General features: G+C 45.8%; 1 protein-coding gene across 1 annotated transcript in view; it reads left to right on the forward strand.

The window, feature by feature from the left end:
• The window catches only part of LPCAT1 (lysophosphatidylcholine acyltransferase 1), a 75,713-nt gene that overhangs the window by 9,132 nt on the left and 41,686 nt on the right, over positions 1-24,895 (forward strand). The window contains exons 3-8 of the mRNA XM_015427345.1: positions 1,389-1,501; positions 4,338-4,398; positions 11,790-11,848; positions 15,583-15,617; positions 17,375-17,429; positions 20,027-20,109. Coding sequence (XP_015282831.1) covers positions 1,389-1,501; positions 4,338-4,398; positions 11,790-11,848; positions 15,583-15,617; positions 17,375-17,429; positions 20,027-20,109 — 406 coding nt within the window. The remainder of the gene's footprint in view (positions 1-1,388; positions 1,502-4,337; positions 4,399-11,789; positions 11,849-15,582; positions 15,618-17,374; positions 17,430-20,026; positions 20,110-24,895) is intronic.

The raw sequence follows: 24,895 nt of genomic DNA on the forward strand, positions 1-24,895 counted from the left end.
CATGGTAACAGACCTGTAGTCTAATGAAGCATGACGCTTCCCAGGAAACGTGTGTGGCGATTTACTTGCTGTTGAACCTGACACAGGTAAGTGCAACCTTGTTTGTTGATGATGGATTCCCCTAAACAAAGAAGTCAGTGCTGTTATTTTATTATTTATATCATTTCTGCTTATTTAGTATTACACATTGTATTCACTGCTACTCAGTATTGCCCAAAAAAGGCAATATTTGCTTGTTTCAACTCTTTATTTCTTTGTAACAACTGTATCAAGACAGTAATATGCAGTAATAATAAGAAATATAATTTTGCTCAAATGTGACAGTTCCTTAAGGCAGTCTTTACGATGATTAAATCAAAATGTTTACCAACCTGAAGATCCTGCCTGTTCAAACATTTTCCTTTTGTCATCTTCATCACAGCACTTCTCATGATGTTGTTTCATTCAGGCCACCAGGCCTTGCATTTATTTGTTGCAGTGTTTGCATTTGCATGCCTGCCTGCCTTACCTATAGGTAGAGGAACTTCATTAAAATATTCCCAAGCTAGGTGTCTTCTACGGCCTGCTGCCATTATAGGCTGTCTTCTCCATGGAAAGAATAATATGATCAACCTCAGGCTATACACACAAAGATCCAAAGACTTGTGGAGTATCTTGCTCAAAAGGTTTCACTTTCATTTTTACTGCTCCTCACTCTTAGCTTCTTGTGCAGAGTTGTTCCACTCCCATGAATCTTCTATTCATTGATTTTTTTTTAATTTAGCATTTAAGAGGTAAGAGTTGCAAAGGAACAATGGGATTAAGGTCTTTTTCTCAACTCTGTATGTTTATTTTATAACTTTTTTGCTGTGAAGAAGAGGCATGTGATCTCTGCAGTCACAAATTTACCGTTTTGAGAACTGTAAAACAACCATCTGTGATATCATCTAGATAGAAAAATTCCCCAATAATATTACAGAAACCTCTGGAAGAGCATGACATTGTGAATGGATTAATGGAATTCATTTACCAAAAAATTTAAACATTGCATGAATATACAGCTTCATGCTATATAATTAAAAACTAATTCTTATTTCATGATGAATGACCTTTGGACTATAATGTATCTTAAGTAGAAAACTATATTTAGATAGATTTTCCCTCAAATAGCATTTTATGTTTTAAAAAAATCCAATTAAAAAAAAACATTGATTTTTATCTACCCTGGTTTCTATTACATTCATTACTGTTAATGTTTTTTCCACTTAGAAGAAAGGTGAAAGGTCTGTCATATTTTGTTCTGATTTGTGTTTTGTAAACAACTTATTGCTTGTGACCGTCATGTATCCGCTGTGCTAATCTAAACAGTAATAAAGGAATATATTTAGGACATCTGTGTTTTTTTCCAGCTCTGATCAAATACATTCGACCTGTATTTGTATCTCGATCAGATCAGGATTCCCGAAGAAAAACTGTGGAGGAAATAAGACGGCGTGCTCAGTCAAAGGGCAGATGGCCGCAGGTAGGCTGTTCTGTGATATAACAATATTGACTGATTTCGCAGTAATCTGTTGTTCCTCCTGAGAATGGCATTTCTGTTCCGAAATAGATTTCTTTCCCCTCTAAGTTTTGGATATGCTTTTAGAACAAAGTTTCAGCTTAATTTTTCATTTCTTTAGATATTTATGCCTTCTCTCCAGGGAGGTCCCAGAAGCTTATAGAATTGTTCTCCTTTTCTCCGCGGCCCCTCAATAATTTTTTTGTTCTCCCATGCTCCCTTGAGTAATACTGGTTCCTCCCACATAAATACTGGAGAATTGCCTTGCTGGATGCAACCAAGGCCCATTTTATCCTAGCTTTTGTTTCTAATAGCAGCCAGCCAGATGTTTTTGAATACACACAAGATGAACTCTTCTGTCATCTTCCCCTGTTCACAACATTTATCTTCAAACTATGGGTCTTGGAGCTCCACATGCTGAATCCTGAGCCTCTGCAAAAGTTGTCCCTTTTTGCGCTGCTTTGGAAGGACCAGCTGCTGGTTTCTTTGCATAGAGAGCAAGGGTGCCCTGCAACAGGGAAACAAGATGAAGTCACTCAGCAGTGGAGAGGATTAATCATGGTTCTGACCCTTAACATATTCCGCACTACAGTAGTAAGTCCACCCAGAGATCTGGCCTTGCCACAATATTCCACACTACAGTGGTACCATCCTCTTGCTGTCTAAGTCCACCCAGAGATCTGGCCTTGCCACTGATTAAGTTCTAGCTGCTCATTTTCCTTTCATGTGACTGTGATGTCATATGCTTATAACTCAGTGGTGTCTGGGTCAGGAAAGGCCTGGAAAGACCATTAGTGTACAGGGTGAATAAAAATCTACTTTTTAATGTAAAATAATGGATTTTTGTTAAAAATTTCAGTTGTTTAACGTGCACCTTTAGAACATTCTGGTTTAAATTGATATGCAGTCTGTGTTCAGTTCTTTGTCCCAATTATATCTTCACTACAGATTTATTTGTTTAAAGGTTTATTATTTTGATTGAAGAATATAATTACTAAGTTTTACCCTTAAAACACTACTTGTTATTGAACATTAACGGTGTATGTGGTAGATCAAGATGGGTAGCCGTGTTAGCTGTCTGTAGCAGTAGAAAAGAGCAAGAGTCCAGTAGCACCTTAAGGACTAACACAATTTGTAGGCTTTTGTGAGTCACTGCTCAGTTCTTCAAATACAGCTGGAATGTGGTTACATCTGTCCTATATATTGGAAAGTGGAGTGATTTCAGATGCCAAATGGCATTAGCAGGCAAATAGCAATAGCAGGTATGATTGCATTAGGTGTGATATGCAGAGAGGTAGTAAAAAGGTAAAGGTTTCCCTTGCTCGAAAGCCAGAGGTAGTAGGCGTGGAGAAATCAGCCTTGGTAATGAGACAGGAAACCTAGGTCTCAGTTCAGTCCATGTGGATGCATCATCTTGAGCTTCGTTATCAATTGCAATTCAGCAGTCTCACTTTCTAATTTCACTTTGAAATTCCTTTGTAAGAACTGCTACTTTTAGGTTAGCAACTGAATGTCCCGGAAGGTTAAAATGTTCCCCGCTGGTTTTTGAACGTTGTGATTTCTGATGTCAGACTTATGTGTGGCAGGTAGCATGGAACTGTAGAGTAGATGCAGTCCCGGATCCAGAAGACAGGGTACATTAAATTAAAAAACAGTGGATGGGGAGGCAGATCAGCATCTATTTGAGTTCATTTAGGTCTTAAAGGAGAAAAGAATGATTGTTTTACATATGAGTTGGGGGGAAAGGCATTTTTGTCATACCCACTGCCTTTCCAGCGGTGGGGGCTGTTGGCCTTCCAAGTCTGCGGTTATAAGAGAGCTTCAGAGATGACCTGGAAGATTCCAGAGATTCCGTACATTCTCTCACAGATCACATGACCTTTGTAAAATGCTTCCAAGTATAATCTGAAGACCTTCCTGAAATCAAAAAGCAACCTGGCACTTTTTAAACTTTTCCGCTTCAAAGGAAAAGCAAACATGAGGAATGTAGTCAGACACCACAGCCAACCAACAACTTACTTGTGATGTAAATAAGCCAGAGTTTCTTAAATGCCTGCTCCCCCTCCCCCCAAAAAAACATTCTGGTTTAGGAAGTCTTCCATCTAGCCATAATTTGTTGTAACATATGAATTCAGGCACTGTAACAAATGGAGATTTGTTTCTTGACCTCACCATGGGATTCTAACAGTGCCAGTTTAAGTAGAGTCACACCCTTCAAAGTCCATTAAAATCAGTGGGATTAGAAGTGTGTAACTCAGTTTAGGATTGTCCTGTAAATCACAGTTTATTCTTGGTTTAGGTTCCTGGTCTTTGAGCAAGAAACAAACTGCAATTTGTCAATGCACCTGAATTCAAACATAAGAACAAACTGGTTTGATGGAAGACATCTTGGTTTAGAAAGTCTTCAGTCTCAGTGCAGTACAAAGGAGAAAAGGAATGGGAGAACTTGTGGCTCATTTGTATCACTAATAAATTATTATTTGTTTTGTCATGTCTGAATGCGGCCAAAGACTTCATAGACTGCATTCAACTAGTTTTTCTGCTGGTTAGAAAGGAAGGAGGAGTCCCCTTTGACCACCAAAAAATATTGTGTTCGGAGGATCATGGGCCCTGCATGGACAAAAGCCATGTGGGATGTGGGCTGTAATAGGGATAAAAATCGGTTAGGATAAAATGAAAAAGTTGGCTGGAGCCAATCCTGTGTTCTGTCTTTGAAACATAAAATTCTTAAAGAGATCCAAAGGATGTACTGTACAAAGTAACGTATAGAAGATTGGGGGGTTGTGTTTGCCTTTTTTAGATAATGATATTCCCAGAAGGAACCTGCACCAATAGATCCTGTCTAATTACCTTCAAACCTGGTAAGTTTAATCCTTCCTCTCCAATGTAATTTGCATACTGTCAGATTTTGCAATGTGGAATTTATTGCTCGGTATACAGCTTCGTCATACACTAAGCAAACTCATGTTCCTTTTGTTTCTACAATGGATGATTGTTTCTGTAATATTGGAAAGGTTCTTATAAGTATGAAATACTTAGGTAAATATAACAAAGTTTGAGTCCAATGGCACCTTTAAGACCAACAGAGTTTTATTTAAGGTGTAAGCTTTTGTGTGCAAGCACACTTCCTCAGACAAATTGAAACAAAATTTCTTCAAGCCTTACATACAGGAAGATGGGCAGGGGGGAAGCATCAGGAAAGACCATTCAGAGTTAAGATGCAGATGTGAAGGTGAGATTGGATCAAGGTGGCAAGATGAATGAATGGCAGCAAATGATCGCACAAATGCAAGAGCTAACAAACATATGTGAGAATGAAGCCTGAGTCCAGCGGCACCCCCAAGACCAAGTAGTATGTAGTAGGTAAACATACTCCACGAGGTATAATTGGCCAAAGCTCCTGGGTACAATTACTGTATATCTTCAAAAATGGAAATATTGCATAAAGTCATAGTCCACAATGAAACAGAGAAGTGGTATTTACTGAAATGTGAAGTAGTTCTTGCATTTACTTATCACTGTTTTAAAAGAATATCAGTTGAAAGTTTGTCTAATCATATAATTAGTAGCATGGATTGTGGAATACTTGCATTGCCAAAAAAAGTAATAGTTCTCTTATTGAGGTAGCTCAGCAGTTCGAGACCCTGGTGCCACATGACGGAGTGATCTCCCGTCTCTGGCCCCAGCTCCTGCCAGCCTAGCAGTTCAAAAGCAAGAAATTGCAAGTAGATAAACAGGTACCACTTTGGTGGGAAGGTAACAGCGTTCCGTGCACCACTGCGTTTAGTCATGCCGGCCACATGATCACAGAAACGTTTTCAGACAGCGCTGGCTCTTCGGCTTGAAAACGAAAATGAGCACCGCCCCCTAGAGTCGGATTCAACTGGCTTTCAAGCAAGGGAAACCTTTACCTTTTACTGTCTATGATATTTATAATCTGAACATGTATGTTCTGTGACAATAAAATTTAAAATGTGTCTGTGCTCACCTAGTAGTTAATTTGGGAAAGCAAAGGTTTGTCTTCAGTTTTCTGTGCCATCCCACATCAGGACTGCACAAATCTGCCTTGGAAAGAACTTTTTCGCTTCCAGCATTTGAAAATGTGCTCCTCCCACATTTTCCCAGTGAAAGCATCACATGCTATGAGGGAGGAGCACCATTTTCCGTCAGTTCCGTTTTAGCCGCCGTGCTGAGAAGATGTGTTCTAGCTTCACTCTGTTCTACGGATCTTTTTCACTGTCTCTAATCACTCATTTTACTTTAGAAAAGAGCCAGAGTCCAGGAGCACCTTAAAGACTGACAAAATATGTGGCAGGCTATGAGCTTTCATGAGTCACTGCTCAGAAGGCATTCTTTAAAAAGTGTGCCCACTGCAGGACCAAAATGACCCAAACAGATGAGCAGATCTGAAACAGATTCTCTACCTAAACTGTCTGGGATGTTTGCATAATACCAGTCAAGAACCAAAAGGGTGAGAAGAAAGTCTAATGAAGGGCCAATGTTAAAACTTATAATATACAAAAATACAAGTATTTATTAGAAAGGCAGTTAAAAACATACATAAGGACCCAATGAAAGCCTCTTTAAAAAGTATAGCCTAAACACAAGGGCCAGTACACATGACCTGATGCGTTTCTGCCCTATTGGGGCCTTCTTCAGAGGTCTAACAATATTGAGGTACACATAACTTAAATACATATTGCAATAAGGTAACCAATAAGTTAATATTGTACCAGGAAGAGGAAGGCTGTAGAGAAAAGAGATAAAAAGAATATTGAATATGAATAATCAATTTTTTTTTTAACTTACAGTGTGATAATAATGGCTATATTACTTAGGCAGCAAGATCTAAAGACACATGACAAAGATGTTTGTGAGGCCTTAGAAGGTGAAAGTCGTGTGTCTGGTGCCAAATGCACAGTTGCTGAATTAGAACATCTAAAAGATAAGATATGTATAAAAAGCTAATGCAGTAAATAGAAGCCAATATAATAGCAAAGATTAAAAAAACAACAGTATACACATTACCTTCCAGATCTGAAACAGATTCTCTGTCTAAACTGTCTGGGATGTTTGCTCTGCCAACAGTTTACTCCCAAAGGACGGAGTGATAAGGCCTCTTTTCTCAAGGCCACACTTTGGGAAAATGCTCTCTCAGGCTCTGACAAACCAGCATCAAAGTGTTCTGCCATGTGGGAGCTTTCTTCAAGGATGGAATGGACATCTTCGGTTCCCCTGGATCCTCATAGACACCATTCCAGGTCCCCAGATCCATCTGCTCCACATGAGAGTGTATCGGAACTGTCTCTGACGAAGGTTAAACAAAGTCCAAACATCTCGAGAAGGGATCCAGCTCTTCTCAGTCCAAACAACAGTCGAAGCCTTCATCAGTTCCTCCACCAATTCCTCGGACTCTGTCTCCACATCTTCAGGAACTGGAGGACTCACTGATGGAGGGTGAAGTCTTACCTGACTTTCCTTCTATTGTCTCATACCATCTAGAGAGAAGGCCTGTTCGGGTCCATCACATTCAAGCCTCCCTCAGCCAGTTCCAACTCAGCCTTGGCACCCTTTCGATCAGGTCCGTGGGCATCTTATCCCTACCCACCTTATGCACCTACCTGGGGAAATCATATGCTGGTCCACTGGTGTATGCGTAGCCATCGATCTTGGAACCATACAGATCACTGCTTCAAACTTTGAAGGACCAAGAAGGTGTGGCAGTAACACCCAAAGAACAGTTTCTTAGAACTTTATATTCTTGGACTATTTAGAGTCCTGCATGCTGTCACTTAGGGCCAAAACTGGTCATGGAATTGTAGTCTGCCTTGAGGTGGCTAATAAATGTTTTAAATAAATACGTTCATAAATGATGGTGGGGCAGCCATGACCAGATTTTTGGATGGTTTTTAAAGTATAAATAATAGTTCCAGGGAACACTTGGAGGTGACAAATTTCAGAACATAATATCTGGAAGAATGATTATTGTCTACACAAGCAACACTTTCTTTGCTTGTTTTATTTTTAAGATAACAATAAGTTGATTCTGTGAACGTGGGAAGATTATGAGAGGGAGGGCAGGAAGGGTTGCATCAATGCTCACTTTTTGTCGCCCTTTCTTCCATGCCCAGAGAAATGCTGATCGCCACTTTGGGGTCAGTAAGCAATTATCTTCTTCATGGTCTCTGTGTATCACACCTCTGGGATATAGTGCGCCTGCGCCGACCTCGATCGGTTCCTCTTGAAAGCGAAAGGGATTTTCGCACCCACTCCCCAGTCACGCACCGGCCCCACTGCGCATGACCAAGGGAGGGGCACAACAATCCCGCCAGTTCTCTTCTGACCGCTGCGCCGGTAGGATCTTCTCTGCTTCGGTCGGTAAAAAAATTGGGCTTTTAGGCCTATTCCTCGTTTTCTTTGAAGTTACTTCATTTTTCTTCTTGTTTACTTTTGTTAAGTGAAAGGACTTTGTTTCTATGGATTTATAAGTGAAAGGACTTTGTTTCTATGGATTTATTTCCTTTTGGACTCTATCGTGTGTTCCCCCTCCTCTCCCGGCCTATGGCCAAGAGGTGGGGTTTCTTTAAATGGTGCCTTAAGTGCGGCAGCAAGATCCCCCCCCCCCCCAGATGGACACTAGCTTTGTTTTTTGTGCCTCGGGAAATCGCGCCGAGTGAACTCTTGTGATCATTGCACAAAGTTTTCGAAGCAGACAAGGAAGAACAGAGCTGCTAGACTTCGTGTTGCGCTTTTGGAGTTAGTGGTTTCACCGATGTCGTCACAGGACACTTCAGGGCATGCGTCAATGTCGACTGCTGCCTCGGCATCAACGGCTGCACTGTCCCCGATACCAACTCACACAGATGTCGACCACCCGATGCTGAAATGCTCGGCCCAGACAGAAAAGTTAGCCGACTCTCAAAACAAATGGCAGGCCTTGATTAAGGCCGCCAACGCAAAAGACAGCAGAGAATTCTGGAAACTGGTTTTGAATTCCAACAGACAACTCGGCAATGTACCAGCCAGTAAGATTCCACCAAAACTCTGGGAAAACCATTATTCGACTCTATTCAGTGCCTATCACTCTGTTTCGTTTATTACCACCCCTCTCGAGAACATTCCCTCCTGGGACCCGGTCTCTGCACAGGAAATTGAACATCTAATTAACAACTTGAAAAAAGGCAAAGCTCCAGGCAGTGATTTTATCACTGCGGAAGCTTTAAAGGCCAATCTTGATTGGTGGGCCCCAATTTTGGCCAATCTTTTCACCTATATAGATCAATCTGGCCAAATTCCAGCTGAATGGGGTCTCTCCATAATAATTCCCATATACAAGAAAGGCAATAGATCTGACCCGAACAACTACAGACCAATTAGTCTGTTAAACATTATCTGTAAGCTATATTCACAATATCTTTGCCTTAAATTGTGCGCTTGGTTGGCAACCGAACATATTATCTCAGTCCTTAGCCAATACTCCCTCCAAAAATGCAGGAAAGGGCAGTATGGTCAGCCAGTCAAGCTTAAAAAGCATACGAAAACTCCCTCTGTGCAATCTCCGCTGACCACATTGGAGGGCCACGGAATCGAATCTTTCAGGGGCTGCTTCACTTGACTCTTAGTGCCGACAGCAGCCACAAGGTGTACCTCGGTCGTCTTCGCTGTGTCCTATGCAGCTCACGGACTCTGAGCATGATATGGACTTGACATAGATCTCCTGGTCTTAAAGTCTGCACCGTGGAGCCGATGCATCTGTCTGTCCTTCATAGCTCCGACCTGATGATCGAGACCGACCATCGGCGCTGATCCACCTGCCACCACCGCCCTCCTGGGACCAACGGCAGTGGCAATACATGTATGGGGCCTACCCATTTACAAGCAGTATGCTGTGGTCCCACCCCAAGCGATGGAATGGGATCATCAGTCCGCCTCTTCACGTCTCTCCCCCAACCGTCGAGGCTAACGGGCAAACCCTCCAAGCCATCACACCCGACAATTCCAAAGTTTAAAAATCCACCGGATCCGATTCCATCGATACTGATGCCATGTATGTCTTTTTCCAAATCGTCTGAGCACTCCGCCTCTTCAGACACTTCTTCCCAATCAGGGGACGAAAACCCCGATCCTTCAGTGGAACCCTCACCACCTCAACAAGTGGGCGATGATCTTCCGATCTCCCCTTCGGAAGACTTAAAATCCTACAGGGATTTCATCAAGCGAATGGCTGACACGCTCACTCTGTCTACGGTACGGCCCTCGCCTACTGTTACAGACTCCGTGTTCAATATTGTCCAGTTGGACACCTCTATCCTGGTTGCCTTACCGATGACTTCAGTCCTCCTTCAGGCGGCTAAAGTCCCATGGTCCCGTCTCGAGCTGGAGGGTAGATCATATGTATAAGGTGCAGGAGCAGGGTGCTGAATTTCTGTTTACTCACCCTAAACCTAATTCTGTGGTAGTCACTTCTTCCTCCAAGGGCAGACGCAGTCATTCCACCCCCTCTGAGAAAGAAGGAAGGATACTTGATTTGTTTGGAAGAAAATTTTATTCTGCAGGAGCACTTGGCATCAAGACCTCAAACTATATGGCATGTATGGGGAGATATCAGTTTGCTCTTTAGGAGCAGATGTCTGAATTTATTGCAACCCTCCCCAAGGACGGTAACCGTCAGGCTTGCAGGATTCAAATGGAGGGAATGCTTTTGGCTAAGCATCAGCTCAACGCAGCTAAGCACACATTGGATGCAGCCGCCAAAATGCTGACTTCATCTGTTACCCTCTGACGTCACGCCTGGTTGCGTTCTACTGACCTACCGCAGGCCAGGACTCTCATTGAGGACCTTCCATTCGAAGGTGAGGGCCTTTTCAATGCCACGACTGATACGGTCCTGCAAGACCTAGACAAAAGTATAAAGACGTTGCAAAATTTAGGAGTCACGTCGGCTCCTAAACTATCCAAAGCTGGATCCTGGAACAAGCCATGGTCTTGCAGATCCTCTCTTAAGTCGTCCCCGGAAACGCAGTGGCAATGCTCACCCACTGTGTCTTCCCGCCCTTATGGGGACAAAGCTAAATTCTCTTCCGTCTCTCAGTCTAAGGCTAAGACTTTGAAAGCTTCCAAGCAGAGCCTTTGACTCCTGTCATCCCACCCCTACCCGCCTGTCTCCCTGCCTGGCTGCTTGGCAGTGAATAACATCAGACCGGTGAGTACTTTCCGTCATCAAAAAGGGGTACATCATAGAATTTATCCAGGTACCTGAGGCCCCCAACTTCATAATTACTCCACCATCCAGTATGGTCCTGGAAGAAATCCAGAACCTTCTTCAAAAGGACACCATCGAACCAGTCCCAACAGCACATGGTCACCACGGGTTCTATTCCCGTTATTTTACAGTCCCCCCAAAAGATGGAGGATTCCGTCCTATTATGGACCTCAGGGGACTCAACCAGTTTATCTCCTATCAGAAATTCCGAATGACAACATTAGAAAGCATTCTCCCCCTTCTCAGCAAAGGTGTCTGGATGGTAACCCTGGACTTGCAAGACACATATTTCCATGTAACTATCCACCCATCTCACAGGAAGTTTTTGTGTTTTGCGGTCGCAGAAGGCCATTTTCAGCCTTCATTGAGAGTCCATTTTATCAGAACAATTTTGGATTCAACTGTCTGCTGAGCCTTTCTCCCTCCCAAAAGGGCGGGAGACATTATCACTCTCATCACCCTGATAGAATCACAGGGAGATGCTTCAGCAAACCACCCGCCCTCCTTCCCCCCTGCTTTCGGTCTTCTCCTTTTTATTACTCAGAGACTGATGGCAGTGGTCAGAAGGAACTGGCGGGATTGCCGTGCCCCTCCTTTGGTCAAGCGCAGTGGGGCCGGCGCATAACTGTGGAGCGGGTGCGAAAATCCCTTTCGCTTTCAAGAGGAACCGATCGAGGTCGGCGCAGGCACACTATATCCCAGAGGTGTGAATGCACAGATGATCACTCGAAGATCATCAGTTACAGGTAAGCAACCTGTTTTTCTCCAAGCCAGTTTGGCCAGGGATCCTGGAGGGGATTTTTCTGTTTTCTGGGCATGGAGCAGGGGTCACTGGGGGCGTGGGGGTATTTGTGAATTTCCTGCATTGTGAAGGGGTTGGACTAGATGACCCTGGAGATCCCTTCCAACTCTATGATAGTGTGATTCTAATACTTTGTAACTAAGAAAGTATTTTGTGTTGTAATTATATGTATCACATGGATTTTGTAGGAGCGTTTATCCCTGGAGTACCAGTCCAGCCAGTGATTTTACGTTATCCAAACAAACTGGTAAGTTGAATATGTGTTGAGTGCAGAAGATGTGGTGATGAGAGCCAATTTGGTGTAGTGGTTAAGAGCGTGGACTCTACTGGTGAACCGGGTTCGAATCCCCACTCCTCCACATGAAGCCAGCTGGGTGACCTTGCGCTCTCTTAGTCTCCGAAAGCAAGTCTAGCTCACCACCTAGTGATGCACAATGCTAAGAGGTAGAACTTGTGGCTGCCAGACAATCGTAGGATCTCCTGGCTATTCTACACACAATGCTATCTATATATCATTTCCCAAAGCCTGTTCTCCATATGGATATTTATTTCTGCCCACAGAGGGCTCGCTCTCCCCCAGCAGCTTTTTCTACAGACTCAGGGGACTTCCTGGTTCTGAAGAAAAATCATAAAGTTAAAAACCTGGGAAGGGTTGAATATGCCCCCCCAATACCTTTTGAAATGGCCTCTGCAGGGATCTACTCCAGGCATCAATGGTGAGAGATGAGAATGTTTGGGGGGGAGGCTTCTAACTGGCTCTGTCAGTAAAAGGCGGGGGGGGGGCTTTCCAGGCCTATTTTGGCCTGTGAGGGAGGGAGCTTTGGGGCCAGGCCTGACAAAGGTTACCAGTGCCAGCCTGGGGAATTCCTAGAGGTTTTGTGGTGGACTCCAAAGAGGGCTGGGTTTGGGGAAGGGAGAGGCCTCAGCTGGGTATAATGCCACGGAATCCACCCTCCAAAGCAGCCATTTTCTCCAGGGAGACAGATCTCTGCTGTCTTGAGTTCAGTTGTAGTTCTGGGGGGGGGGGTGTCCTCCACGCCACACTTAGAGGTTGGCACCCCTAGGCCTGGCAGCAGTTTAGGGTCGCCAGGTCCCCCTCTGGCCACCGGCAGGGGATGGGGGGGTAAGGTTGCCAGATCCAGGCTGGGAAACTCCTGAAGATTTGCGTGTGGAGCCTGGGGAGGACAGGGACCCTCAGTGGGGCACAGTGCCATAGAGTCCACCCTCCAAAGCATCCATTCTCTCCATGGGAAGTTATCTCTGTAGTCTGGAGATGAGCAGTAATTCCAGGGGATCCCCAGGTCCCACCTGGGGGCTTGCATCCCTAGGCAGCACCCTCTGGGTGACTTGATACCACCTGATTTGCATGACTCAGCTAGGCCCAGCTGCTTGCTACTATTCATCGGCAGCCACCCTATGAGAGCCAGTGCGGTGTATCAGTTAGAGCTTCAAAGTAGGGTCTGCGAGACCCAGGTTCAGAGCCCCATCTTGCGGTGGAATCTGACTGGGTGATTTTGGACCAGTCACATGCCTTCAGCCTAGCCAGCCTCACAGGATTGCTGTGCAGATAAAAAGGAGGAGAGAATAATGTAAGCTGCTTTGGTCCCCACTGTGGAGAAAGACTGTAATTTTCCTAGGTAGAGGCTGTGGGGGAGTTGGGTGCAGACGGAAAGCTGAAGACAGAGAGGCAGATAAAGGTAGGTTGGCTGTTGGGTGGGAAGGACATTAGGTTGCCAACTCCACGTTGGGAAATTCTTGGACATTTGAGGGGTGGAGTCTGGGGACGGTGGGGTTTGAGGAGGGAAGGAGCTTCAGACTGGTATAATGCCATAGACTCCACCCTCCAAACCAGCCAATTCCTCCGTGAGAACTACCATTGCCAACCCCCAGGTGAGGGCTGGGGATCACCCAGAATTACAACTGTTGCCAAGGTGACAGAGATCTTTCCCCCTGCATAAAATGGCTGCTCTGGAGGGTGGAGTCTGTGGCATCATACCCTGCTGAGGCTGCTTCCCTTCACAAGCCTTGCTGTCCCAAGGCTCCGCCCCCAAATCACCAGGAATTTTCCAAACTGTAGCTGGGAGATCTGTTGTGATTCCTGGAGAGAGGCTGCTGTGCAGGGTGGGGGAGGAAGCAGGTAGGAGGCTGGCAGAGTGATGGGGGGCAGAAAGAGTGATGGGGCGGGGGGGCAGAAAGGGAGAGAAAGAGTGATGAGGTGGGGAGGTAGAAAAACAAAGAGAATGATGAGGGGGCAGAGAGATGAAGTAACATGCCTGGAGGAGAGATAGAGAATAAGAAAAGGCAGAGCAGAAGGGAGAAAGAGTAGGGAGTGAGAGAGGTAGGGGAAGAGGGGTGGAAGCAAGAGTGAGGAATGGGATAACCATCCCGCAAGTTCCTTGTGGGTCTCCACTTGTTTCATCTCTAAAATGGATGCAAATATTGAAAAATGGACCATTGCTCTCCAACATTTCCACAAATGGTCATTCCCTCCAACATATCCATTAATGCACACTGAAAAGTCCCCCAAAGGCCTTTGTCTCAGCCAGAATAGTACTCTCATTTGCAAAATGTATGATGTCTTTATATCTCAGAATTACTGCACTGTGGTTTCTGTCTGGAAATACAATACTAGGATGATTAAAGCTGCCACCTATTATATTACTACAGTAACTTTAGGAGTACTGATAGCACTGAACAGAATGTTTCTTACACAAGGCATGTACTGTCCTTTTTATTCCATTGACAAGACGACAATGGATAGGTTACCGGTGTTGACTCCCAAATGTCAGACTGTAAACAAAATGAGGTAGTGGGAGATGAGAGGAAGCAACGGTGTGAAGAGGAATGGGATAACCATTCTGCAAGTTTCTTGCGGGTCTCCACTTGTACGATAATAATGATGTGCTGATGTGTATAGATAATAAGCAGCTGATGGAGACTGTGTTCTCAAATGTATGTTCTGCCAAGTAGAGCATTATTTATCTGGAGGATTACTGGCAACTCTTTGTCCCTCACGGTTTCATATTTAATATATGTCAGAGTCAAAAGGGTAACGTGCTTCAGTGTTGCTCTAGAACTGTCTGAAATGTGAACTTTTTGCACACCTTGCTTCTTTAAAGGGGGAGGAGCTACTGTGTTCCCCATAGTGTTCCTTACAACCTACTCCAGTACTAGCCAGAAAGCCCATGTTTGGTGTCGTGGTTAAGTGTCCCGACTCTAATCTGGGAGAATCGGGTTTGATTGCCCACTCCTCCACTTGCAGCTGCTGGATGACCTTGGGCAAGCCAGAGTTCTGACAAGAGCTGTCCTTGAAAGGGCAGTTCTCTCAGAGCTCTCTCAGCCCCACCTGCCTCACAGGGTGTCTGTTGTGAGGAGGGGAAGGGAAAGGAGTTTGTAAGCTGCTCTGAGACTCCGAGTGAAGGGCAGGGTATAAATCCATTCTCCTCTTCTTACATGTAATGGCCATAACTCAGATACTGAATTTTCCTTATGCTGGATTAGCACTCCAGCAGAAAACTACAGTGGGAAAGGATGCTGTCTATGGGACTTCTGTTTAACCGCCTTTGAAATCTGCCTCCATTGCAAGTATTTCCAGTAGTGTTGTGAAAAATATATTGTTAGCAGAATGGAATCTTTCTTTACTAATTTCTCATTAAGGCAGCAACCTTTCACTTTTACCTGAGAGTTCACATGAAGGGGTACCCTGTTCATCCCATAATTGGAATGTTGATTCTGTATTACTAGAGGCACTGAATTCCTTTTTCAGTATGCTTGTAAGTGGGAGGAATTCCTAGTTATCTATAAACCTTATTATCTTAGTTATCTATTGGCATTCCAATAGTAGACAGCTGCTTCAAGGTCAGATGTTTTTTGTTGCATTTTTCAAAATGATGCTGGTTTTATTTAACCAAACAACATGCAGTGTAATACAATGAAAAAGCTTATCACCAACTTTGGAATGTATATCTTTTGTATGTGCAGGATACAATCACATGGACATGGCAAGGCCCAGGAGCGTAAGTCTACCTACATATTTCTCTGTTCCGTTACCATAATTATTTTGTTCACTGCTCAGTGCTGTACGAAAAATTTATGTAACAATCTGAAAACCAGGTCTCACAGCCTTGGATTAAGAGTAGGTTGTAACATTTCTAAAGATAAATGTACAAAATGATGCCTGTTTTGACAGATTAGAAAAATAATCACCTGAGGCTGAATGAATTCTAGCTTGCGATCTGCTTATGTGACATACTTTAAAAAAAAAACCTTGCAGTGCTTTTACTGCTTTTCAGTCTTTTTTTTTAATGAGTATAACTGCATATATGAGCATATTGAGGCTAACTGGGAGACCAAAACAGACCTGGAAAGGGACCACACACCTCTCCTGCTGCTGTGCCCATTTCACCTCATGGAGGGGCAAAGAGCCAGCTGAAGAGAAAAGGCTACACCATTGTGCTCCTCCTTGCCAACTGCACCCAACTCAGGCCAGCCAGCAGGGCAAAAGTAGGCATAGCCACACTTCTCCTGCTTGACGTAAGGTGAAGCAAAGCACCAGTGCACCTGTGCTCCTCTTTGCTGGCCTGGGTGCAGTGGGGCCAATAAGTAGGAATACGGGTACTGCTGGGATAGGGCAAAGCTGTGCCCAGGCTCCTCTTCAGTGGCTTGGGAATGGTGTGGCAGGCAAGGAGGAATATGAGTGCCACTGGTATACAGCAGAGCTCAGTGCTGATATGCCCAGGATCCTGTTTTCTGGCTTGGACAAGGAGGAACATAGACACAGTAGTTCCCAGCATCATCCTAAGGCGGGATAACCCATACTTTTCACCTTTCATCGGACCTACGGTGGAGGGGGGGCGCCTTAGGGCAGCAGCTCACTGGGATTTCCCCGGTAAAGTAAATAGCCAATATGCCTCTGAAGCAAATCCCAATATTGATACATGCTCTGTCCTCTGGCTGATCTGTTCACGGCTGCTGTGACCTCTTCGTGTTGAGGAATGAGGTGCCCTGCAGCCATCTCAGGAGCTTGGCTTTGGGATGTTTTCATTCCTGAGGAAAAGACATGAATGGAACTAGGCTGGCTAAGGCAACCAGTTGCAGGTTGCTTTCTTACCCGATAGCAGAAAGATGACATGGCAGTGATGGATCAGCCGGCCAAGGGCTATGGGATATGTAATTTGGTTTGTTTATTATTAGTCTCCTGGATAAATCAGTTCTCAACACCAGCCAGTTTGTAGAAAGCTAACTGTATTGAGACAGTTGATAGATACCATTCTAGACACTTCTATTGTTAGGACTGAAGTTAAACGTGTGAAGGTTGCAGATATAGTGGATTCAAGTAAAGGCACTAAAGATCAGGACCCAATCCCCCTACGGTATTTGCCTGCCAGAACTAACCGCCAGCTCCCCCCCCCCTTCCCCCATAGGCACGTAGCCTTTACCTAGTAAGGAAAACAGGATCACAGACATTTGAGAAGCCAGGACATTTGGCATCACTAGGGTGACAAGCCCCGGGGCACATCAAAGAGAGCGATAGAGGAACCTCCTCTCCCAATGACAGGCGAGCTGCAAAATGCACAGGGAGACTGACAATTATGATATAGTTACATAACCTATTGGGAAGAACTACAAACACATTTGCAGTGCTGTGAGCCTCTGTTTAATGTATGTCCGCTTGTAGTCTAACAATTTCCTCTGCAGACATTTATAACGTTGTTAGCTGCAGAATTTCTAACATGTCCTTTTGGATTCATATGTGTTTCTTTCATTTTTAAAGGTTGAAAATTCTGTGGCTTACTTTATGTCAGTTTCACAATTTTGTGGAAATTGAGGTTAGTATAAAAAGACAAGTCTCTCTTAAGTATTTGTAGACTCTCTCCATGAACAGTATAAATTAATGTAATGTTGCACTGTTTTCTATTTTCTAATCACATCTTAAATATATAAAAGAAAGTCCCCTCACCAGAAAATCAACACCCAGGCCAAACCGCTGGACCTAGAGACACCAAATTCGGGGAGAGCGCACCTACCATGTCGTAGGTGCTCGCTAAGAAGGGATTTTTAGAAATTCGACCCCTAAGTGGGTCAAAAGGGGGAAAATGTGCTCCCCCCATTGATTCCTATGTGGCTCCCAGGCAGCTGCCTCTCTGCACCCCCCACTCTCTGATTGGTCAGCTGCAGAGCTCAGTGTTCTGAGGTAAAAAAAAACACCAACAGTTACAGGGGACTGCAGAGAGCTAAGGAAAGTTGAGGAAATCAGGAGTGGCCAAGAACCACCTGTGAGGTGAAGCAAAGCTGCTGGCCCAGCCTCTCTGATGGCTTCTAACACACTCCCCCACCTCCTCACCTCTTACTGTCCCCAAGAAAGCTCCTGGCAAACGTCGAGCCAGATACACCAATGCTACAAGGAGGAGGCAACTTAGGAATGCGGCAAAGGCATTTGCACAGAGTACTCCTGCAGTGCACTGAGCTGCACAGGCCAAGTACCAGCAAAATCACCCTGAGGTGCTCAGAACAAAACCGTCTCCATATGAGCAAAACAAACCAGGAACACAAGTAGAGAGGCCATCACTTTCGTGGAAGGTGGCAGGAGTGGACTTAACAGACGACTGCTTCTTAAATGGACTGTATGTCTCACTTCATTTCTTACACTGCAATCTTCTCTGTTAGAATTCCTACAACAAATGTCACATTTCAAATTTCACATCTGATGTATTATAACTGGATTTACGGAACTTAAATACTGTAGCGAAGCACGGGTAGCAGGCTAGTATGTCATATGAGAAACCTCGATTTGGTGAAACCAACTAAACAGAATCAATTGTGAATTTTCCTGCACAAGGTGTCTTCATACTGGAATGTTATCTTAGCACTTTTAAACTAGAGCTGACCTGCTGCTTAAGATGAGTCATTCCTGATATACACAGTTCCTTCCAGAGAAAGCTCAGATGTATAATCTCTCCTTATATATAATTGTGAAGTGGGGTGGCACTTTCTGAACATTTCAAACTCCTAAATCAGTTGGCTCCATGATGTGTCACACAGAAGCTGTCCCTATCCATTGGCTGTGTTGTCTGAGTCCTGCCTCCAACATTCCAAACAGTTTGCTGTTCCTCTCCCCCCATAGCCAGTCAGAACACAGAGGTTGTTTGCATATGTGGCCTGATTGGCCTTTGCCTCTAACATTCTAAATAGTTTGCTGTTGCTTTTGGCAGTCATTGAATGTGTCCTGAGGTAAATTACATAGCCCAATCTTCCCTTAAATGGTCACTGGAATTGCCAGTCTCCCTGTGAGGCCTGGAGAGCTCCCAGAAATCACCGTGTTCCCCAGCCACAGCATATCATTTCCCCTACAGAAAATTTCCCAGCTGTTGCAGCTGATCTCCAGATGACCCAGATCAGTTCTCCTGGAGACAATGGCTGCTTTGGCCAGTGGACTCTATGGCATTATACCCTGCTGAGGTCCCTCCGCACCCAAAACCCTGCCCTCCCCAGGCTCTACTCCTCAAGTCTACAGGTATTTCCCCACCCAGAGTTGGCAACCGTGTAACTGGCTATGGAACCACTTTCCAGACCTTGGAACCCAGAAAACATGGCATAGGAGGAGGTGCTTTTCTACCTTAGCTGCCACTGCATAACCCCAAATCAGCAGAAGTCAGGGGTGGAGGGAACCATACCTGTTACCATGAGGCTGTCCTCCCAGACTACCCACTTGGGGCAGCAAAATGACTTGAGACAGCCCTGCCTTCAAGCTAAGCAGAAGGAAATAAACATGGCTTGCCTCCCTCTATTTTCCCCTTCCCTCTGCCGCCCCACCAGCCACAGCCGGGACACTCACCTGGAGCTTCCTTATGGGGCTTGTTGTATTTCTTCCCACAACGGGCCTTACTTCTAGTTTATACTAAAGCTAAAACGACTTAGGGTGATATTGCATGCTTTCTTTGAGCAGGACAGCTCTAACGTCTTGGAGAGTATCATGCCATAGATGTATCAGAAATCGGAGAGTACAGTAGTGGGAATGTACTCACTAGGTGGAACAGATCAAGATGGGCAGCTGTGTTTGTCTGTAGGAGTAGGAAAAAGCAAGAGTCTAGTAGCCCCTTAAATTTGTGGCAGGGTATGAGCTTTCATGAGTCATTGCTCACTTCTTTAGATACAGCTAGAATGCGATTCCATCTACCTATATAATTGGAGAGTAGAGTGATTTCAGATGCCAAATGACAATAGCAGGTGTGATTGGATTAGATGTAATATGCCGAGGGACAAATAGACATGGAGAAATCAGCATTGGTAATGAGGCAGGATACCTAGGTCTCGATTCAGTCCAGGAGAATGCATTGTCTTGAGCTTCATTATAAGTAGCAATTCAGTAGTCTCTCTTTCTAATCTCCCTTTGAAATTCCTGATAAAAATATTATTCTGCTTGTAGTTCCTCCCTGTGTACATACCTTCAGAAGAGGAGAGGAACAATCCTTCTTTGTATGCAAATAATGTGAGACGGGTCATGGCAAAGTAAGTGAGTTAAGATTTGTCAGATATATTGATTTGATGTGCATGTTATGTTGTATATATATGAAACACTGTACAAAAATGATTCCTCATACTTAAGACAAACTACTTGGTGAAGAAAAAATTGCCTTTGTTGGGTTGTGCTGAGATTTGAGCTAGGATTGGAGGGAAGGGGGTTCCTGAAGGCTAGCCCCATTGACCAGCTGTCACATCTATTCCTGAAACAAAGCTGATTTCTGCCTGTATTTTGCCTGCTCCAACAGCAACATCTTTTTTCAGTGGATGGGATAGAAAAGCGATGGTGATGGAGAGATCTCCTTCATCTTCGTTGTGGTCTCTGCGCATCACACCCATGGGATCCAGTGCACCTGTGCTGATCTGGTGTTGTACAAAGTTCACATCGGGATTTTCGTGCCTCCACCCTGGGCCTTCACGGGAACCCTACTGCGCATGCCCAAGGGGGTGGGGCATGAATATCCCACCAGTTCTTTTCTGACTGCCACACTATTAACAGCTCGTCTGCTGGTTGGTGCTTTTCAACTTACCGCATATGTTGGGAAACCTTTGTTGTTTTTTCTTTGGACTTTTGCCTTTTTTATTTTCTTGTCCTTTTTCTTGTTCTGGGGGGGGAAGGACTCTTTTTTTAAAAAAAACTTATTTTTGGCTTCGGCCGTTCCCCTCGCCCTGAGGGTCTTAGCCTATCCTGCTCTGTTTATGACTAAAAAGTGGGGCTGTTTCAAGAGGTGCACCAAGTGCGGGAGCACACTTGCCCCACCAGATGGCCACACTCTCTGTATTTTGTGTTTGGGGGAATCTCATCAACCTGAGGGCTGCCCACACTGCGCAAAGTTTTCTAATCAAACCAAAAATAACAGAGCTGCGCGGCTGTGGGTAGCTTTGTGGGAATCCGCTCTTGCCCCTCCTCTGCAAAATTGATGGACTCAGACACTTCCTCCAGACCTTCAATGGCATCAGCTCCTCCATCGAAATCGGCATCTGACTCGGGACCATCGACTTCAAAGTGTTCGGTGTCGAAAACTCGATATTTTGCGTCGAAGTCTGCTAAAAAGAAGGAGAAGTCAGATAGCCATTTAGAGCTCATCCAAGGGTACGCATAAGTCTCTCGATATGAGCACCGCTGCCACCACCTCAGGCCCTGTGCAGCCACCTGTCCCACTTGTGCAACCCGTTGTCCCTCATTCTTCTGCATCAGAACTGTCACCACCTCCACTCACTCCTATTGAACTCTTGGCCCTGTGCAGCCACCTGTCCCACTCGTGCAACCCGTAGTCCCTCATTCTTCTGCATCAGAACTGTCACCACCTCCACCCGCTCCACCTATTGAACTCTTGGACTCTCCTATCAGGCAGTTGAACCCTCCGATGTCGGAAGCGCTGCTGGACACCAGACCCTTCTCTATATCAACCTCCGATGTAGACAAGGTTATGGTTATGAGGTCACTGAGAAGACAGCATTCCTTTTCGGGGTCCTCATGGGCGAGTGATCAGTCCGAGCCGCATCCTAGGAATGAATTCCACAGCCATCTATCCAGATCACCAGTCGGTGCTGATGAGCACCGTGGAAGGGAGGTGAGCCTTGACCGTGGTTGCCCTAGGCAGAGGCGTTGTTATTCTCCGAGACGTGAGTCACCTTTGGAATCACCATCTTGGCGCTTCCGCCAGCCGGCCCCTCCGTTTGTTCCTTGGGACCATTGGCAAATGGCCTACTGGTTTGGTGCCTATTCTCTGTCATCATCTATGCCATGGCTTACGCCTGACAAGCCATCGGACTGGGACCTACGATCACCTGGGTGTTCTCGCTCTCCCAGACCGCGTCTGAGCCTGCCATTGGTTTCGCTGTCGAAACCGCTGGCCTCTCCACCTAGACATCAGACCTCGCCTCAGCATCGACCATGTAGTCTTTCAGTACAGAAGTGCCCGATACTGGACACACACTTGAAACCTCCACTGCTGGGGGATGATGTCTCCAAAGAGGCATTGTCAACACTGATCCTCAAGTCGGCTTCGGATTCATCAGACAATGACTCAGACGGGGAACCTTCCAAGGCAGAGAGCTCCACTGAAGCACCTTCACCAAAACCAACAGTGTCGCATGATCTGCCGATATCACCATCTGAGGACCTGACATCCTATGGGGACCTGGTGAAGCGGATGGCACATTCCCTGGGTTTATCCATAGTCCAACCACAACCGTCGGTATCGGACGCAGTATTCAACGTCGTTCAGCTGGATACCTCCACAGCGATTGCTCTCCCGATGTCGATGGTCCTTCTTCAGGCTGCGGAGGCACCTTGGGGAAAACCCTGTTGGGCACCAGTGTCATCCAGGAGATTAGATCACATGTATAAGGTACAGGAGGCGGGAGCGGAGTTCCTATATACTCATCCCAAACCGAACTCAATGGTAGTTACGTCATCTTCGAAGTCCAGACATACTCACACCATCTCGGCTGATAAGGAAAGTAGGAAGCTGGATTCTTTTGGAAGATGTTGCTATTCTGCGGGAGCCCTGGGAATCAAGACGGCCAACTATCTGGCGTGTATGAGAGGAATCACAGTCTTCCCGTACATCGATGACTGGCTCCTGGTGGAAAGTTCCCGAGAACGCCTATCCAAAAATGTCAAGCAGACCTTGGCCATCCTGCAGAGATTAGGCCTATGAATGAACCACAACAAGTCCAACCTCAGCCCGTCTCAGAGGGTACAGTTAATCGGTACCATCCTCGACTCCTTGGTGTGCAGGGCGTTCCTACCACAGGACAGAGCTTGGAGTTTGGTGTCACTTGCCAAACAGATGCGGTCCCTGCGCGAGGTCACAGCCCACCTACTCCAGAGGCTTCTCAGTCTTATGGCTGCAACCACAGCCTTTCGCCAAATTAAGAATGAGGCCTCTACAGCTGTGGTTCTTACAACACTTCAGTGCAGCCAGGATGAGCCAGTCTGTCCTACTTCATCCACCCGTAAGTATAAGAAACTCTCTCATTTGGTGGACTTGTCTTATCTACCTGCCCCACTGCTGGACCTCCTGATGGCACCTGGTACTATGGCCACTGTGTGACAGAGTGTTGGACTGGATGGGCATTGGCCCGATCCAACATTGGCTTCTCTTATGTTCTTATGTAACCTGACACTTGGTGCCCCTTTCCACAAGCCACTGCCTCAGATGACTCTGACCTCTGATGTGTCCCTGTGGGGGTGGGGAGCGCATCTGAACAGACTCTGCATAGGTCACAGGTGGGACTCTTGCACAGCAACGCAGCACATCAATTACCTGGCGCTTCTAGCCATCCTGAAAGCCCTATGCTGCTTCCAGCCCCTGTTGATCGGGAAGTGTGTAGCTGTTCTAACGGACAATACGACAGTTCTCAGCTATGTCAACTAGCAGGGAGGAACAGTCTCAAGAAGACTGTGTCTCTTAGCCCTCGAAATCTGGGATTGGTGCATATCCCGTGAAGTGTTTCTCCTCGCCGCTCACATTTCTGGTGCTTTGAATGTTCAAGCGGATCTACTCAGCAGGGGTCAAGCCTGACTCCACGATTGGGAGTTGAATTGGATTTACCTCTGTCTGGTCTTCGCCAAATAGGGAAGGCTGGCAATAGACATTTTTGCCAATCGAGAGAACAGGAAATGCCCCCGTTCTGCTGTCGGGGGGATCAGATCTTCTCGCTCTCTGCGATGGTCTCCTATTCCCCTGGAACCAGGGGCTTCTCTATATGTTCCCTCCTCTCCTGCTTCTCCCAAGAGTTATCCAAAAAGTGGCTCTAGTTGGGACAAATTGCATTCTGATTGCGCCGTGGTGGCCAATGGCAACTGTGGTTCCCAGTGCTCATGGACCTCTCCAGAAGACTTTTTCATCATTTCCCTCATGCTTTGGATCTTCTTCTGTCAGCAGATGGACAGATGCATTACCACGAAGTCACCAAACTGAAGCTGACAGCGTGGCGCATAAGTCACTGCATCCTCATCACTCCTCGGTGGCCACGCCAAGTGTGGTTCCCACACACTTCAATGGCATCAGCTCCTCCATCGAAAGCTCATGTGCCTTTGACATCGAAATCGGCATCTGACTCGGGACCATCGACTTCAAAGTGGTCGGTGTCGAAAACTCGATCTTTTGCGTTGACGTCTGCTAAAAAGAAGGAGAAGTCAGATAAGAGCCATTAAGAGCTCTTCCAAGGATACACATAAGTCTCTCGATATGAGCACCGCTGCCACCACCTCAGGCCCTGTGCAGCCACCTGTCCCACTTGTGCAACCCGTTGTCCCTCATTCTTCTGCATCAGAACTGTCACCACCTCCACCCGCTCCACCTATTGAACTCTTGGACTCTCCTATCAGGCAGTTGAACCCTCCGATGTCGGAAGCGCTGCTGGACACCAGACCCTTCTCTATATCAACCTCCGATGTAGACAAGGTTATGGTTATGAGGTCACTGAGAAGACAGCATTCCTTTTCGGGGTCCTCATGGGCGAGTGATCAGTCCGAGCCGCATCCTAGGAATGAATTCCACAGCCATCTATCCAGATCACCAGTCGGTGCTGATGAACACCGTGGAAGGGAGGTGAGCCTTGACCGTGGTTGCCCTAGGCAGAGGCGTTGTTATTCTCCGAGACGTGAGTCACCTTTGGAATCACCATCTTGGTGCTTCCGCCAGCCGGCCCCTCCGTTTGTTCCTTGGGACCATAGGCAAATGGCCTACTGGTTTGGTGCCTATCCTCTGTCATCATCTATGCCGTGGCTTACGCCTGCCTGACCGTCGGACTGGGACCT

The sequence above is a fragment of the Gekko japonicus genome, unplaced genomic scaffold (assembly GCF_001447785.1).
Source record: "Gekko japonicus isolate JY-2015 unplaced genomic scaffold, Gekko_japonicus_V1.1 scaffold1855, whole genome shotgun sequence".
Taxonomy (NCBI): Eukaryota; Metazoa; Chordata; class Lepidosauria; order Squamata; family Gekkonidae; genus Gekko; species Gekko japonicus.